The following is a 14157-nucleotide window of genomic DNA, read 5'->3' on the forward strand; positions in this document are numbered from 1 at the left end:
ACATTGGGCACTAGGGTTTCAACATGGTAACTTTGGGGTGACACATTCAGTCCATAGCACTTTGAATCTCCATACAATGAAAATAATAATTTTATTAAGTTTTAGCAAGTTTTATTAAGGGCATGCTTTGTGTCAAACAACTCTCACATGGGGCCCATTAACCCTTACAACAACTAGAAAATGTAGATATTATCGCCCCCATTTTATAGATGAGCAAACTGAAATTTAAAGAAATTTACCGAGTTGCATTAGCAAATATGTGATAGTCAGAGGTCCAGTGTAGACATTCCTTCCTGCACAGCCCATTCTTTAACCCCACTACACAGCTCCCCATGGCCTCTCAGACAGGGTTCTTGTGAGGATCAATGTGATTATGCCTGAGAAAGCAGAAAAAGCCCGAAGTAGAACAGCGGTGAGTGAGACTCTGATTTAAGAAAATCCGAGTTTGCAGACTCTGTACGAGCCGTGCTGGAAGGAGCAGAGGATTACAGGAGGAGAATGGGGCACTCTTGTTGGGGCTATCCGCGGGATTTGGGGAGGAGGAAGCTTTTGAGCTGGGTTTTGCAAGATGGGCGGGATGGAGCTTAGGGAGAAGCCCATTCTAGTCTGGGGAGAAAGAATCTGACTCCAGGAGCTGACATGGTCAAAAACGGCAGCCTTCTGTAGCTTCCGGATTAAATCTGGCCTCAAACTCCATCCCCCAAGCTTCCTTGGGGTGCCGTCTTTGCAGCCACATCTCCTGCCATCCTCTCCCTTAGACCTGGCGCAGAGGCTGGAGCTGAATCCAGCCCCATGAGGGAGGCACAGCCGGCCTTCAGCCCACACGCTTCCCCCGATGAACCCATTGTTCAAGCCCCTTGTATCCCTTGAAAAAGGTCCAGCAAATCAGCTGCCTCCACGCCAGACTAAAGCGTGTAACTCTGTCCTGAAGGTGGGGACACAGGAGCTCAGGGCGCATCTGGTTCCTGTGTCTTACCAGCGCTCGGGCGCAGCCAGGGCGTGGACCTGGGTTCCTGCCCTCACTCAGGGCCAGCACAGTACACTCTCTCTCTTGCCCTCTGCCTCTCCCTCTGTCTATTCCTATCTCTCCTCGGTCCTCACGAGCCCCTCCCCCCTCTTTATTCTTCTTCCTCTTCTTTTCTCTCTCCTTCTCACCCTAAGGTACCTCCCCCCTCCCACCCACCCAGCCAGGAGCCTAACTCTTCACTTAAGAGAAGCTATCTTCAAGCCACTTCTCCTATTTGGACTTAATCAGCCCCTGGAAGCAGGGCAGGAAAAACAAGAAGCAAAGCACAGATACACCTGAACAAGTTACCCTGCGATATGAAAAAGAGAATTGAGTTGGGGGGAAGATGATAGAAAAAGGAAGGAAAAGAAATTGTTTGGGGGGACATGCACAACCGTCCAGTTTAGCTTAAATGAGGGTATGTGAAGGTCAGTGGTAGAACATAAAACAAAGGGGAAGATCTAATCCATATTGTAGGTAACCTTTACTTCCAGGATCAGAATGTTAGACTATATTCAGTGGGGGACGGGGGGCAGTAATGTTCTTGAGCCTGAGAACGACGAGATTCCAGAGGGGTTTTCGGGGCAGCCCGTGCTACTGTGAAGACGGAGCGTGTGTGCCCAGAGCAGGGGGGCTTCGCTGCCCCAGGAGAGGGGCACCGTTTTCAATTTCCCAAAAGGCACTCTATGGGCTAGCTAGCCAGAACTCTAGGTGCTTTTGGAAGTTTAATTCTGTGGCAGCATTCAGGCAAGATTGGTGAGATAGAGACTGGTGTCAGGAAAACCATCTGGGAGGGTAGAGTCCAAACTGAATTCAGGAGGACGCAGACATACTTCATTCATCTCTGTGTATCTCCAGCACCCAGAAGGGTCAGAGTTGCCTGGTAGGTGGATCACCATTTAATGAATGAATAAGTGGAGGATGAATGTGAGGCCCAAGGTTATTGCTTAAGGAAGTCCTCTCAGGGCCCATTGACGGCACAGTTTAAGAACCAATGAGTTTAGGAGTCAGAGCACCCCAGCTCTAAAGCGCCTCTACCACTCACGCGACTGTGCAAATTCATCCATCAATAGACGTCATTGACGTGGCAGGTGCTGGGGATACGGCAGTGAGCAAACTGCACTTCTAAGAGCTGGTAATAAGCGCTATGAAGAAAGACACAGCAGGGAAGTGAGACAGAAAGAGTGCTGGAGAGGGGCCGGAGAGGACATTCTCACAGTCAAGGAAGGGCTGTCGCATGAGGCGCTTCCAGTGGAGAGCAGAAATCAGCGATAAGCCATGTGTGTATCTCAGAAGGAAGCCCCGCAGGCAGAGTCGACAGAAGCACAGATGGTCTGTTTGTTCAGGGTGGCTGAACTAGGACCACGGACACAGAGGATGTGTGGACACACCCTCGTAGGTCATAAGTTCCTGGGGGTTTACTGTGGGTGAGAAAGGAAGCCATCGGAGTCTTTCTGACTTTACAAAGATCCTCGTGTTTAGGACAGACTGTTGGAAGCGCACGGGTGGAAACACACAGACCAGTCAGGAGGCTTTTGCAGTAAGTCAGGCGAGGGTTACGGTGGCTCGGACTAGGGTAGTAGCAGTGGAGGTTATGAGATAATAGTGGAAGCTGGGTTATATTTGAATGGCCAAGGCCGACGGACTAATTGGTGTTTGCCTGTGGGGTGTGAGAAATAGAGACAAATTCAGGGTCACACAAAGGCCTTTGGTCTTGAAGTACCTGGATGATGGAGTTGCCATTTACTGATAGGAGATTTGGGAGGACCACAGCCAGAGTTCAGTCTGGGGCATGTTAAGTTGCATTGTCTGTTTAGATATCTAAGCGGAGAAGTTGAAGAGCCAGCTGGAAATACACGTCTTGAATTTAGAGGAGAGAGCTGGTCTGGAGATATAAATTTGGGATGATCACCATGTCGATAATATTTTCATCAGTGGGACTAGAAGAGATCCCCCCAAGAGTGAGCGTAGATTGATGCAAGGACTGAGCTTGCAATGAGGATCCGTGAAAAATAAAAGTACTACAAAGAAGTACCTCGTTTAATAATAACTGCCTCCCTGCAAAAAAAGCACAGGAAATAGTCAATACATATGAAGTTCCCCCGAAAACTGCTGTACTTAAGTTGAAGACCATCTTATTAGTGCCAGGTGACAGGAGGAAAGCTAACACCGTTGAAAGCAATCGAGAAGCAAAAAGGAATCGCTGGTTTTGAGAGAAAGGTGATGAATTTGCTTTTAGAAATGTCTTGAGATGCCATCAAAATATCTACGTGAAGGTCAGGTCAGTTCTGTAATGTGTCACTAAAATGTGTGGGGGAGTCCGGGGAAGAGCTCTAGTTTGGAGCGCTATCCCTATGCATGTGATGATTTTCTCTGAATTTTGACCATTTCCTACCCATTTATATCTCCTACAGGTATATGTAAGAGGAATGAGGTGAGCTAAAGCTTTGTTATCTTAAATAAGGTAAATTACTCTGTCTCCTGTTGAGAAGATGTAGTGAAAAGCTTATGGGACAGATATACGGAGGTACCTGTTTAATATAGAATTAGGTTTGTCATATTTGAAACGTGTTTAGTACAAATGTGCTAAGTACTTTCACGTTCATTACAACGCTATGATGGAGATAGAATTATCCTTCCCTTTATGGTTGGGAAAGCTGAGGTTCAAAAGTTTAAACAGCTACCAAAGCTCCCATAACTAGTGTCTGTGCTGGACTCTGAAACTTCTCTCTTGATTTTAGATATTCATGGGGAAACCACTATCTTCACTTTGTTGAAAATTTAGTCTTTTTTCTTGAGATAAACCACAGCGATGTTTTCACTTATCTGTGGTTTTTTTCCTGTTCGGGCCCATACCCTGTCTTCTTATAAGATCAGGAGGGCTCCTAGACCGTGAACAGGAAATCAGTCAGAGTAAGTGGCACATCCGTGCTAAGTCAGTACATATACCTGGCGTTCCCAAGGCACAGCTCGCTCTGGTGGTTTCAGATCCGGACTTGCACTGTTCTTAGGAAATGAAAGACAAGCACATGTTCTGAGAATGGAAAGACAGGGACGGTCTCAATCTCTGAAGAGACGGGTTTTGGCAACATGTGACTTCCCCGCTAATCAACCGCGTCCTCCAGGATTTATGTGACTCTATTAATCCGCTGAACAGAAAAGTACCCAGTAAGGGTCAGCAAATCCCTGGTGATTTTAAAAGTGTTTTATAAAATTGTGAATAGGGATGGGTCAGAAGTTGTTGAACCTGAAGCTTAGCCACATCTTCGGATCTTCTTTAAGACAAATAACGTGAAACTGCATACAGAGTCCTAGAAAGTGGCTGTGAAAGTGATGGGTTCTGAACTTCACGGTAAATCCAGGTCCACCATGAGGAGGACTGTTGATTTAAGATCGACGGTCTGTCAAGTGTATGAGCGTTTTGCACTCTGATTCATATATGAAGATGTCATTGTAATCCCCTATTTGAGATAACTGTCCTGGCTTTCCCGTTTGGGACCACTGAGGAAAACTGGGTGTGACCCAAACCCAGAGTGCCATCTGCACCACTGCTAAGACTGCTTCCCTATGAGTCTCGCTTCCGCTTCTGCGGATGGGGCCAGGATGGAGAGAAGGCAAAGACTTTCTGAAAACGGAAATGGTTTCATCGTAGCCCCGAGCAGAGATCTAAGTGTAATGTTTTTCTTTCATTGCACAGAACGTACCGTGAGGAGAAAACAAAGTGAGTTAGGAACAGCCAGCTTCTCAAAGAGCAGTGAGCAATAAGAAAAGGCAATTTTGAAAAGAGATCAGATTTTTCAAAAGCTGTTTTTCTTTTTGGAGGTGAAAGGTCATATTCCAAGGAGCTTAGAGCTCCATAAACTGGCCGAACAGAGCTAGCACATGGCAAGTGATTTGTTGTTGTTGTTCTTAATGCTGATCAAAAACCGACATGAGTTGGATTTACCTCAACAGTGGCTGGCTTGAAGTGCCGTGGGGAGATGGTGATTTAGGTATGGTACAGACCCCCAGCAATCTGTAAATACCTAAGAACGTAAATGTTTTGCTCTGGTAAGGTGATGTTTACAGAACAGGGCAGGCTCTCTCCCTGTAAATGATATACCAGATGCCTGGGAGCCGGTGTTGTTTCTAAGTATAGGCGGTCACCTCCACTGTTGCTGCAGTGAGACCCATGACCGTAGACATTAGATTAGCTGGTGAAAGTCACAGGTATTTTGTAAGACAATTTTCACACCGAATGATTTATCCTAAGGAGTTAAACTGAACATTTTTTTTAAATCTTAGATACCCAATTTAAAGTCTAACAGGATTGTAAAGTTAAAAATTTGCAGGATTGTAAAGTTAAAAATTTGCTGCAAGCGAAGATGTCTATCTTCTGTTTGGTCTTGAGAAAGCGTATAAATCTTTCTACTATAAAGCATATCCACGTTGGAAGGTAAGGTATTTAATATTGAACACATTTGAATGGAAATTTGCGGTTGCTAACTTTCAGATATTGAAAGGGAGAAACGGGGAGGGGTGCAGATTTAGTTCAGAGCGGAAACTGGAGCATGATGTATCCTTTGATTCTCACGTGTTACCAGATTAATTATAGAAATTCATCTGAGGAATTATAAGGAAGAAAATGAGAGGGGGGTGCTTGGGAGTTAAGCAAGCAGAATTCAAAACAAAAACTTTTTTTTTCCATTGACCTCAAGCATGTACTATAAATTACTCCTTTACTGGACTGATATGACTTTATTTCTTATACCTTACTTAGGAAAGAAGAATACAGCAGCAGTGTTGACTGTTGGCTTAAAAACATTTATAAATCATTCAGTCGCTTTATATGGTTTATTTAATTAAGCTGATAGCACTGAAAATCATTTTGGTCAATAGATGCTCTTATCTATGGCTTGAGTTTCCCTACTTTTGGAGAAAAAAGGATTGTTCCTTAAAATTCATATTAAAATGTCCCCTGTGGATCAGTTCATATTTAACGAAGAATGCTAGGTGCTAATCTGCCCTCAATCCTGTCTCATAGGTAGTGTTTTTCCTATTTTATGGGCAATCTGACTCGCAGAGGGGTTAGGTACTTCCCGAAGACCACCGCCCCAAGCTGGGCTGCAAAGCCAGGCCTTCCCGGCCCCTCGGTCTTTTTCCTCCGTGAACTTCTGGCCTCCGACCCGCACCTGGTTTCTCACTTCCTTCTGGTTTCCATTTCCTTCTCCTCCTCTCCTGCCCACCTCCTTCTTTAAGGCACCACAGGCAGCAGGGGTCCTGTTTAAGGCAGGTGAGCAGAGCTGAGTTCATCCCAGGAAGTAACAGAGCGGTGGCTCTCAGAAGCCTGGTCCCTGCCCGATGGGCCAAGGGAGCCCTCATCCAGCACTATGTATTCTCGGTGCTTCTCTCACTGACCACCGTCTGCCCTCTCCTGGAGATTGTGTGACACTTAACTCCTTGTTCATGCCAGTGAGGTCATATGAAGAGAGATAATAGCAAATGCACCTACAAAACTCTGGCTTCAGTTTTTTTTCTTCCACTCTAAGGGACTTAAGCCTTGGTGATCAAGAAGATGACAGCGGGGACAGAAAGCTATGTGACAGTCTTGGGGGAGAGCCCGGGTTGTGACGGGATGGTAAATTCAACGAATACTTGCATTTCTTTATTTTGGCCCTGGAGTGGCCTGGTTTCTAAATGGCCCTTTTCCTGCTTTTCTCTCTTTTGAACATCTGCAAGCAATGCTGAAATGGTTCAGAAGACTAACGCAGTTGTTTCGGTGGATAAATTGTATGCAAGACAGGAATACCTAGTACCCTCAGCTGCAAATATTGTTAATTTTGCTGCCCCTTAAATGTCTTCATGATGTACTAGAAAGAAAGAAGTCCAAAATGAATCCAAAGGGCCATTCCTATAGGCTTTTCCCAGTCCCAACATCTGGTTAATTGCTACATTAGCCAGTGACAGCGGAAGAATAGGCGGTGATAACAAATTGGCATCGTACAATTCAGCAAACAGCTTTCAGAGGTAAATTAAGGATAATGACATTTATTAACCCATTATACAGGAGGGAGCACATGATCATTATAAATATTATAAATGAATATTTAACTTCAAACATATATTTAAGCGTTGATTACTTAAGACCTTATCAATTTACTACTGCTCTGCTGACTAAACCGAATATAGAGGTTTCACGCATGCAGTCTGTTGGGAAAGTTAATATTATAGTTTTCTTATTTAAATGGTCGCAATGAAAACTGATATATGTTCTGAACTCCTCTAGAGTTTCACACTGCCATCAAGTTGTTTAATGATAAAACAAACAGATGTGTATGATTTTTAAAGCATTGAATATTATCTTCGTAGGTGGAACTTGAGACACAGTTGTTCGCCAAAAGAATATTATTTATGATGGTGACTTTTGCATAATGTTTCAATTTCTTATAAATTATTATTTTGCCGCCAAATTTTGTCCTATCAACAAATATTTACTGGGGTGCATTAATTCAACTCCGCTTTTAATAAAGTACAGGAGTGTTGCCCACTGGAAAGAAATAATACACAAAAACTAGTAACAGTAACTCTTTGTTCAGTTGAGAATTCTAAGATCGGGACGTTGGCTTTATTAATCTTCTGGACAAGCAGGAAATACTGCTTGATCCGAAGGCGAAACAACGGCAGTGCAGTTGGAACTACAGGAGCATCAGCTCTGCAGTTAGACTATGTGACTCGTTTTAAATGTTTTCATTTCTTCTACAGCTCTCATTTCCTCAACTTTAAAACAGAAATATTAATTATTTATTAATACATTATTATTAATTGATGTACCTCAAAGAGCTGTGAGAACGAAATGAGATTCATACACACTGCTTAGACCAGTGTCACGCACGTAGTAAACACTACTCAACATCAGCTGTGATTTCCGTCACTCGAAAATCAGCCGTAAGGAAAAGAAAGATTCGTATTTTCAATAATCCCCCATAATATCATTGGATATAAAAAGACTGATGATTGTCAGTTGACTTCTGCCCTCTATACTGGGTTCACTGGGTCATTTCATTAACCTTGTGATATCTGTCCCACATTTTAGCCAGTGGAACTGTTTGGACCTCACTTGTGGCAAAGTTCTACTATAAGACCATCATACAGAAGCATAGGTGTATGTCTGGGCATTTTCAAAGGTACGAAGTGTAGGAATAATGCAGTGGTTTCCTGACCTATATAAGCAAGCTTTACACATGCTTTTCATGAAATTTATGTTTCTGACCAACAGCTAAGTGACTTTATTTAAATTGCACTAGGACTGATCAGCAGTTTATTTCTTTAAATTATTTATATTTATTGCATCCTATGGATCCACAAAAAGGGTAGTAGACAAGGAGACAGGTATTCGCACACCGTCACATTACATCGGGAAGATGTTCTGTCTTGTCAGCATTGCTTTACTTTATCAGCCGATGATACCCTGTAAGTGAGTATTTTTCTGATGGGCATAGTCTGTGTGTTTAATCACTCTAAGGTGATCTCTCATGTCCGTTAAATAAAACTGACAGTGCTGGTCTTGCCTACAAGAAAATCACTGTGCACCAACCCACTATCTTATAAAGTCACCTGGGCGGACCACAGCGGGGGAGGGGTGGGAGGGGCAGGTGATGGATGGGCAGGTGCTGGCTGGGTGCTGAGAGGGGCCTGGGAGAGAAGGAAAAGGGGGCTTCTACATGGGAGGGCACTGATGTTCCTAATGGGGAGATGCCAAAGGCCTGTCAGAAGAGGAGTCACTCATGGGGCGCATGACAGGTCAGGGCTTTATCCACCAGGGCACACGGTTGGAGGCTTTGGTACCTCCATCCGTCCACTGCTGGCACAAGGAGAATCGGTGACCCCGAGCAAGCCCTTGGTGCTCTCAGCACCGTTTCAGACACCGATGAGAAATATCGTATGATATCAGTTATATGCGGAATCTAAAAAAACTGATACAAATGAACTTATTTACAAAACACACTCAGAGAACGAACTTATGGTTACCAGGGAGAAGGGTGGCGGAGAGGGGTCTTTGGGGAGTTTGGGACTGACATGTACACACCGCTGTATTTAACATGGGTAACCAACAAGGACCCATTGTATAGCACAGGGAACTCGGCTCACTATTACATAACAGCCTAAATGGGAAAAGAATTCGAAAAAGAAGAGATACATGTATACGTATAACTGAGTCACTTTGCTGCACACCTGAAACTACACTCCAATATAAAATAAAAAGTTAAACCAAAAAACCAAAACCCCCGCGACAGTCTGCCCCTCCCAGCCTGTGACACCCCCTTTCTGGGACCCGCCTGGCGTATTGCTGTTTCAGGACTTGGAGCTCAGCTCCTTGAGACACTTGCAGCCCCTCACACCGAGGGCAGGCCACCGTCGGGGTGCAGAGAGCAGGGGGACAGCAGGGTGGGCAGGGGTGGGGAGAGGTCGGTGTGCCTGCTGCCGTTCCTGCTGATGGTACAAAAAGTTGTTTTTCTGGGGTCTGCCTGAAAAACCATGAAACGGCGGCTTCTGGGCAGATCTAGTGACTTTAATCCTTCTCTTCTTTGGAGAGTAATGCAAAAGGTACAGTAGGTCTGGGATAGGCCTATTCCAGAACATGCATCACAGCCCTCTGAGTTTGGAAACCGCCCATCGGGGTCCCTTAGATCAGTATGGAATTTCTGGGACGTGGTGAGTCATCCTGGTCACTTCACTGAACACGGAGCCTCAATAATGTCTCTCCCGCGTGAATTAACTGTATCTCTCAGGGTTTACTCCGACTCACAGATTTTTGTTTTCTTTCTTTTCCGGCAGGTTCCTGGGCAGATCGGTCACCACTTCATGAAGCGGCAAGTCAAGGTCGTCTTCTCGCTCTGAGAACATTATTATCGCAGGTAAAATATAACGTGTACTTTAAAATATGCCCTCGTCCCATGAGCGTAGCGTCTGAACATTCGTTGCCAGTAGTACTTAACTCAAAATAATAAAATTGCTTAATAAATTTTACTAGTCTTTTTAACTCACATTATTAGCCAAGTTCACAGTTTCTCACTTATCTCCAAAACTTCTTTTTCAATATTTTGGTGTAGTCTTAGGTCTTACTGTTTCAGATTTCTCATACCGTATATTTGTTCATTGATAGTCATATTTAAGCAGGAAGTAATTGGAGGTAGGTATCATTCATCACACATTTGTAATATGCTTAACTCAGTACAACGTGTACAGCTAATTGCAGCCTTAGTTCAGTCCTAAAACATCCAAGAGGAGGTGATCAGACCGGATGCCTAAGCAGTCTTTTTTACATTATGGTGATCTGTAGTGTGTTACAGGGGTTCGCCTAGGAAAGCTGCAAAACAATCATTTTTACACCTGTCTGTGCACCAGACTCACCTGTGGAAAAACTGAAAAGCACAGATTCCTTATTGACGTAGAAGGGACTGTGCCTTGGCCAGCGTGATTTAAATGCACACCCAGATCTGGAAGTCCTTGCCCTGGTGCTTCCCAGTATCAGGCAGACAGGAGTGTTCTCGGATGACTCCAAGGGAAGGAAGGGCTGTCACCCACTTTAAGCAGCGTTGCCGGGGGCTTGGAGCACCTGGATTCCAGGCTGGCACCTGAGGTGAATCACAACCTGTCTGAGCCTTCTTTTTCTCACCTGTACAGTAAGGATGCAGGCACCCCCCGTGGCCTTCCAGTTCTGGGATAACCCTGTGACTATGTTGTTTGCTCATCACTTGATGAAAAATACAATAAAAACTGCAAAAACATCACTAACTTCTAAAGGGTAACCTCCCTGAAAGGGTCCTGCAGTTCTCGGAGAGGAGAGTGATCTTAGGATATTTCTCAACACGTAGCTCATGTCCATGGATGGGGCAGCCGAGAGGAGTCAGAGGATGCCCCCAGCCAGGCTTTGTGAGGCGGAATCTTGACCTTCACAGAAGCTTCTGTCACGGGTCACCTTAGTGGGCAGCAGCCGGGAATTAGCTCTCCAAGTCTGGCTGCGGGCTAGCCGATTCAAAACCCCCCAGAGGATAATTTAAGGGATCTTAAAAATTGCCACTTGCTAGTGACAGAGATTTGGGGTGATATTTATTTTCTTGCCTTCATTTTAAGATTCTTCGTGTCCATTCTGGTATTATCACAGAGCATGGTAATCTATAAGATGTTACGGGGGTTTGGCCATGAAAATCTTCCTATTACATTGCTTAGAACGATTGTCAATAGACAATGAATTACCAAAAATAGCAAGAAGGCTAGGAATCTCATATCCTAGCAATATTTGATTATTTTAGTCTGATATCGTTAGTTTAATTGGAATAAAAATATTTTAAGTTGTACTTAGTTTTCATTGAATAATAAAATAAAATCAAACATTTCCTGTATACTTAGTTTTCATTGAGTAATAAAATAAAATCAAACATTTCCTATATGCTGGGCATTGTAATCATTATTGCTTTGCATATATCATCTCATTTAATCCTCATGGTAACCCTAAAATTTAGCCGTTAGAGTAGTTGTCCAAATTAAAATAATTACTGCATTATGGAGCTTCAAACCCACATCTAACTGACTCGGTATTCAGATCTCTTAACCACTGACATACAATCTCGTTGATGGGGTTCAGAGCAGTCTGCCCCAAAATACGCCCAGATAGCATATTGATTATTTTGAGTTAAAGCTATATGAGAAACAGCCAGTATAAAGAAGGACACTCTGCCTCTCCTTTGTCCCCCTGAAATCGGGAAACAAAGCTCCCAGGGGAGGTATCCTCCCCCTGCTGGGCATCCTTGTCACCAGAGAAGGCGAACTTGGGGTGGAGGAAGCTGTATAAACAAACTTTACTTACTTTTAAGTTGCTACTCCAAAAGCCCAAATCCTTTTGTCTCGTCAAATCTTCACAAACAATTGATTCTTTGTTTATAAAATTAGGTAAACAGCCTACGGCAGACAAATTCTAGGTCCTATACCTATGGGGCCTCCATACGTATGAAATTAAACTTGTTTTCCTTCTGTTCATTGGTCTTATGTCAATTTGATTATTAGACCAGCCAAAAGAACCTAGAAGAGTAGAAAAAAGGTTTTTCTCCCCTACGTAGTCGTACCTATTTAGTGACAAAAATTCATGGAGCAACTTAAGACAATTTCTTTTTACCCCAGTCTAGGCTGACCTGAAATTTTATATCCCCCATCAAAACAGGGGATCCAGCCCAGAAACAGTCTTCAGTTCTACAAAACAAAAGACAAAATAGCAATAGCAGCCAAAGCGATTCATAAAGTCAAAAAAAAAAAAAACGTTAAGGAAGCAGAGCTTAGAGAAAACATCCAGAATCCTTTGGGTGCACTGCTTAAGGCAGTACGGGGTGCAGATAGGATGGTCACAACAGTTTGGCTCAAGGGATCTGACAGCCGACTGGCTGTGGGCATTTGAACTGGCCGTTCCTCCTAACTAAAACCTGACGTGCCTGAAATTCTCTGATCTTTGATATCGCCCTCTAATGACAATTATAGAGAGGATTTTTTCTGACGTTTTGCTCACATTTCAAAATTATTGATGTCACATTTAGGGCTATAATGTCAATGCAGTAACCATAGACCACGTCACCCCGTTACACGAGGCCTGCCTTGGAGATCACGTGGCCTGTGCCAGGACACTTCTGCAAGCTGGAGCTAACGTAAGTGCCTCTGAGAAGCGTTATACGTTTCCACATCACCCGGCTGAGAGAATCAAGCAAAGTGCTCCATTTGCTTCTCTTTCCTTCTTCGTAGTTTTCAAAAAATAGGAGAACAAAAATAAAGCTCTCAAATCGCCCCCTTGAACTCTAAGCAGGCTTTCCAGTCATTGCAGAGGAATGGGCAGCGTGCTGCGTCATATGGAGTATTCTTCAGGCTGTTTGCTGCTGTCGAGATTCTAAATAGCCGTAGATGAATATCGTTATGCCTGTAATGTTCGCTCATCTTTTCAATGATTCTTTTAAGACAAATTCTCAGAAATGGAATTTCCAATTTCAACTGCCATGAGCAAAATGGCTTCACCACAACTGTCATCACTATTACATTTGTACCTTTTTTTCCTAATTATGGAGCCTAATCATTGAATCCTTTTTTTTTTTTTTTTTTTTTTGCGGTACGCGGGCCTCTCACTGTTGTGGCCTCTCCCGCTGCGGAGCACAGTCTCCGGACACGCAGGCTCAGCGGCCATGGCTCACGGGCCCAGCCGCTCCGCGGCATGTGGGATCTTCCCGGATCGGGGCACGAACCCGCGTCCCCTGCATCGGCAGGCAGACTCTCAACCACTGCGCCACCAGGGAAGCCCTGAATCCATTTTTGTGTATTTGATCCTCGGGTATTTTCTTTTTCATGATTCCCCTAGTCGCACGCCCACTCCTGTGGATTATCTACCACATCATATTTCTATTTATCCTTGTAGTTTTTAAGCTTTGCTTATGGATATGTGTGAGCTAAATAGACTTTGTCATCTTTACTGGCCACATGTTCTCAATTATCTGTTCCCAGGTCACGTACCTGTTTTTAAGTGCCTGACAGCGAGTGCTGTATGATTCTGTGACTCTCATTCTCAGAGCTCTGGTTTGGTTTAGGTAAATGCGATCACCATAGACGGTGTGACCCCGTTATTCAATGCGTGCTCACAAGGCAGCCCCAGCTGCACAGAACTGCTTCTGGAATATGGTGCCAAACCCCAGCAGGAGTCCTGTCTTCCTTCCCCTACACACGAGGCCGCCAGCAAAGGTACCCGTGACCCCAGCTTAAGTGACAAGGGGAGAAAGCTCCTTCAGCAACATGCTGTTTATAGTGAATAACTGCAGGGAGAAACCTAGGTGGAGGTGTACGTTTTGCGGGGGGAACAGGTATTCAGGAAACATAAACTCACCTGTACTTTGTGTTGGCAGGTCACCATGAATGTCTGGAAGTCCTCATATCCTGGGGCATAGATGTTGATCAAGACATTCCTCATCTGGGAACCCCTCTGTATGTAGCTTCTATGTCTCAGCAGTTCCACTGCATCCGGAAGCTTCTTTACGCTGGTAATTTTCTGTACAACATCTTCCATTCTATTTGTACACACAAGCAATTATTCAGCTCCATGTTGATTTCTGTAAATAAGCATCTTTAAAAATTACATCGCATGGCTA

The 14157-nt window shown here is 44.1% G+C and overlaps 1 protein-coding gene across 2 annotated transcripts in view; it reads left to right on the forward strand.

Moving 5' to 3' along the window:
- ASB5 (ankyrin repeat and SOCS box containing 5) overlaps positions 1-14157 on the forward strand; it is an 87896-nt gene that overhangs the window by 68913 nt on the left and 4826 nt on the right. For both annotated transcript variants that reach the window (XM_032618233.1, XM_032618232.1), the window contains exons 3-6: positions 9821-9900; positions 12571-12678; positions 13603-13753; positions 13915-14049. In XM_032618233.1, the coding sequence (XP_032474124.1) occupies positions 9821-9900; positions 12571-12678; positions 13603-13753; positions 13915-14049 (474 nt within the window). The remainder of the gene's footprint in view (positions 1-9820; positions 9901-12570; positions 12679-13602; positions 13754-13914; positions 14050-14157) is intronic.

The sequence above is a fragment of the Phocoena sinus genome, chromosome 21 (genome assembly GCF_008692025.1).
Source record: "Phocoena sinus isolate mPhoSin1 chromosome 21, mPhoSin1.pri, whole genome shotgun sequence".
Classification (NCBI taxonomy): domain Eukaryota; kingdom Metazoa; phylum Chordata; class Mammalia; order Artiodactyla; family Phocoenidae; genus Phocoena; species Phocoena sinus.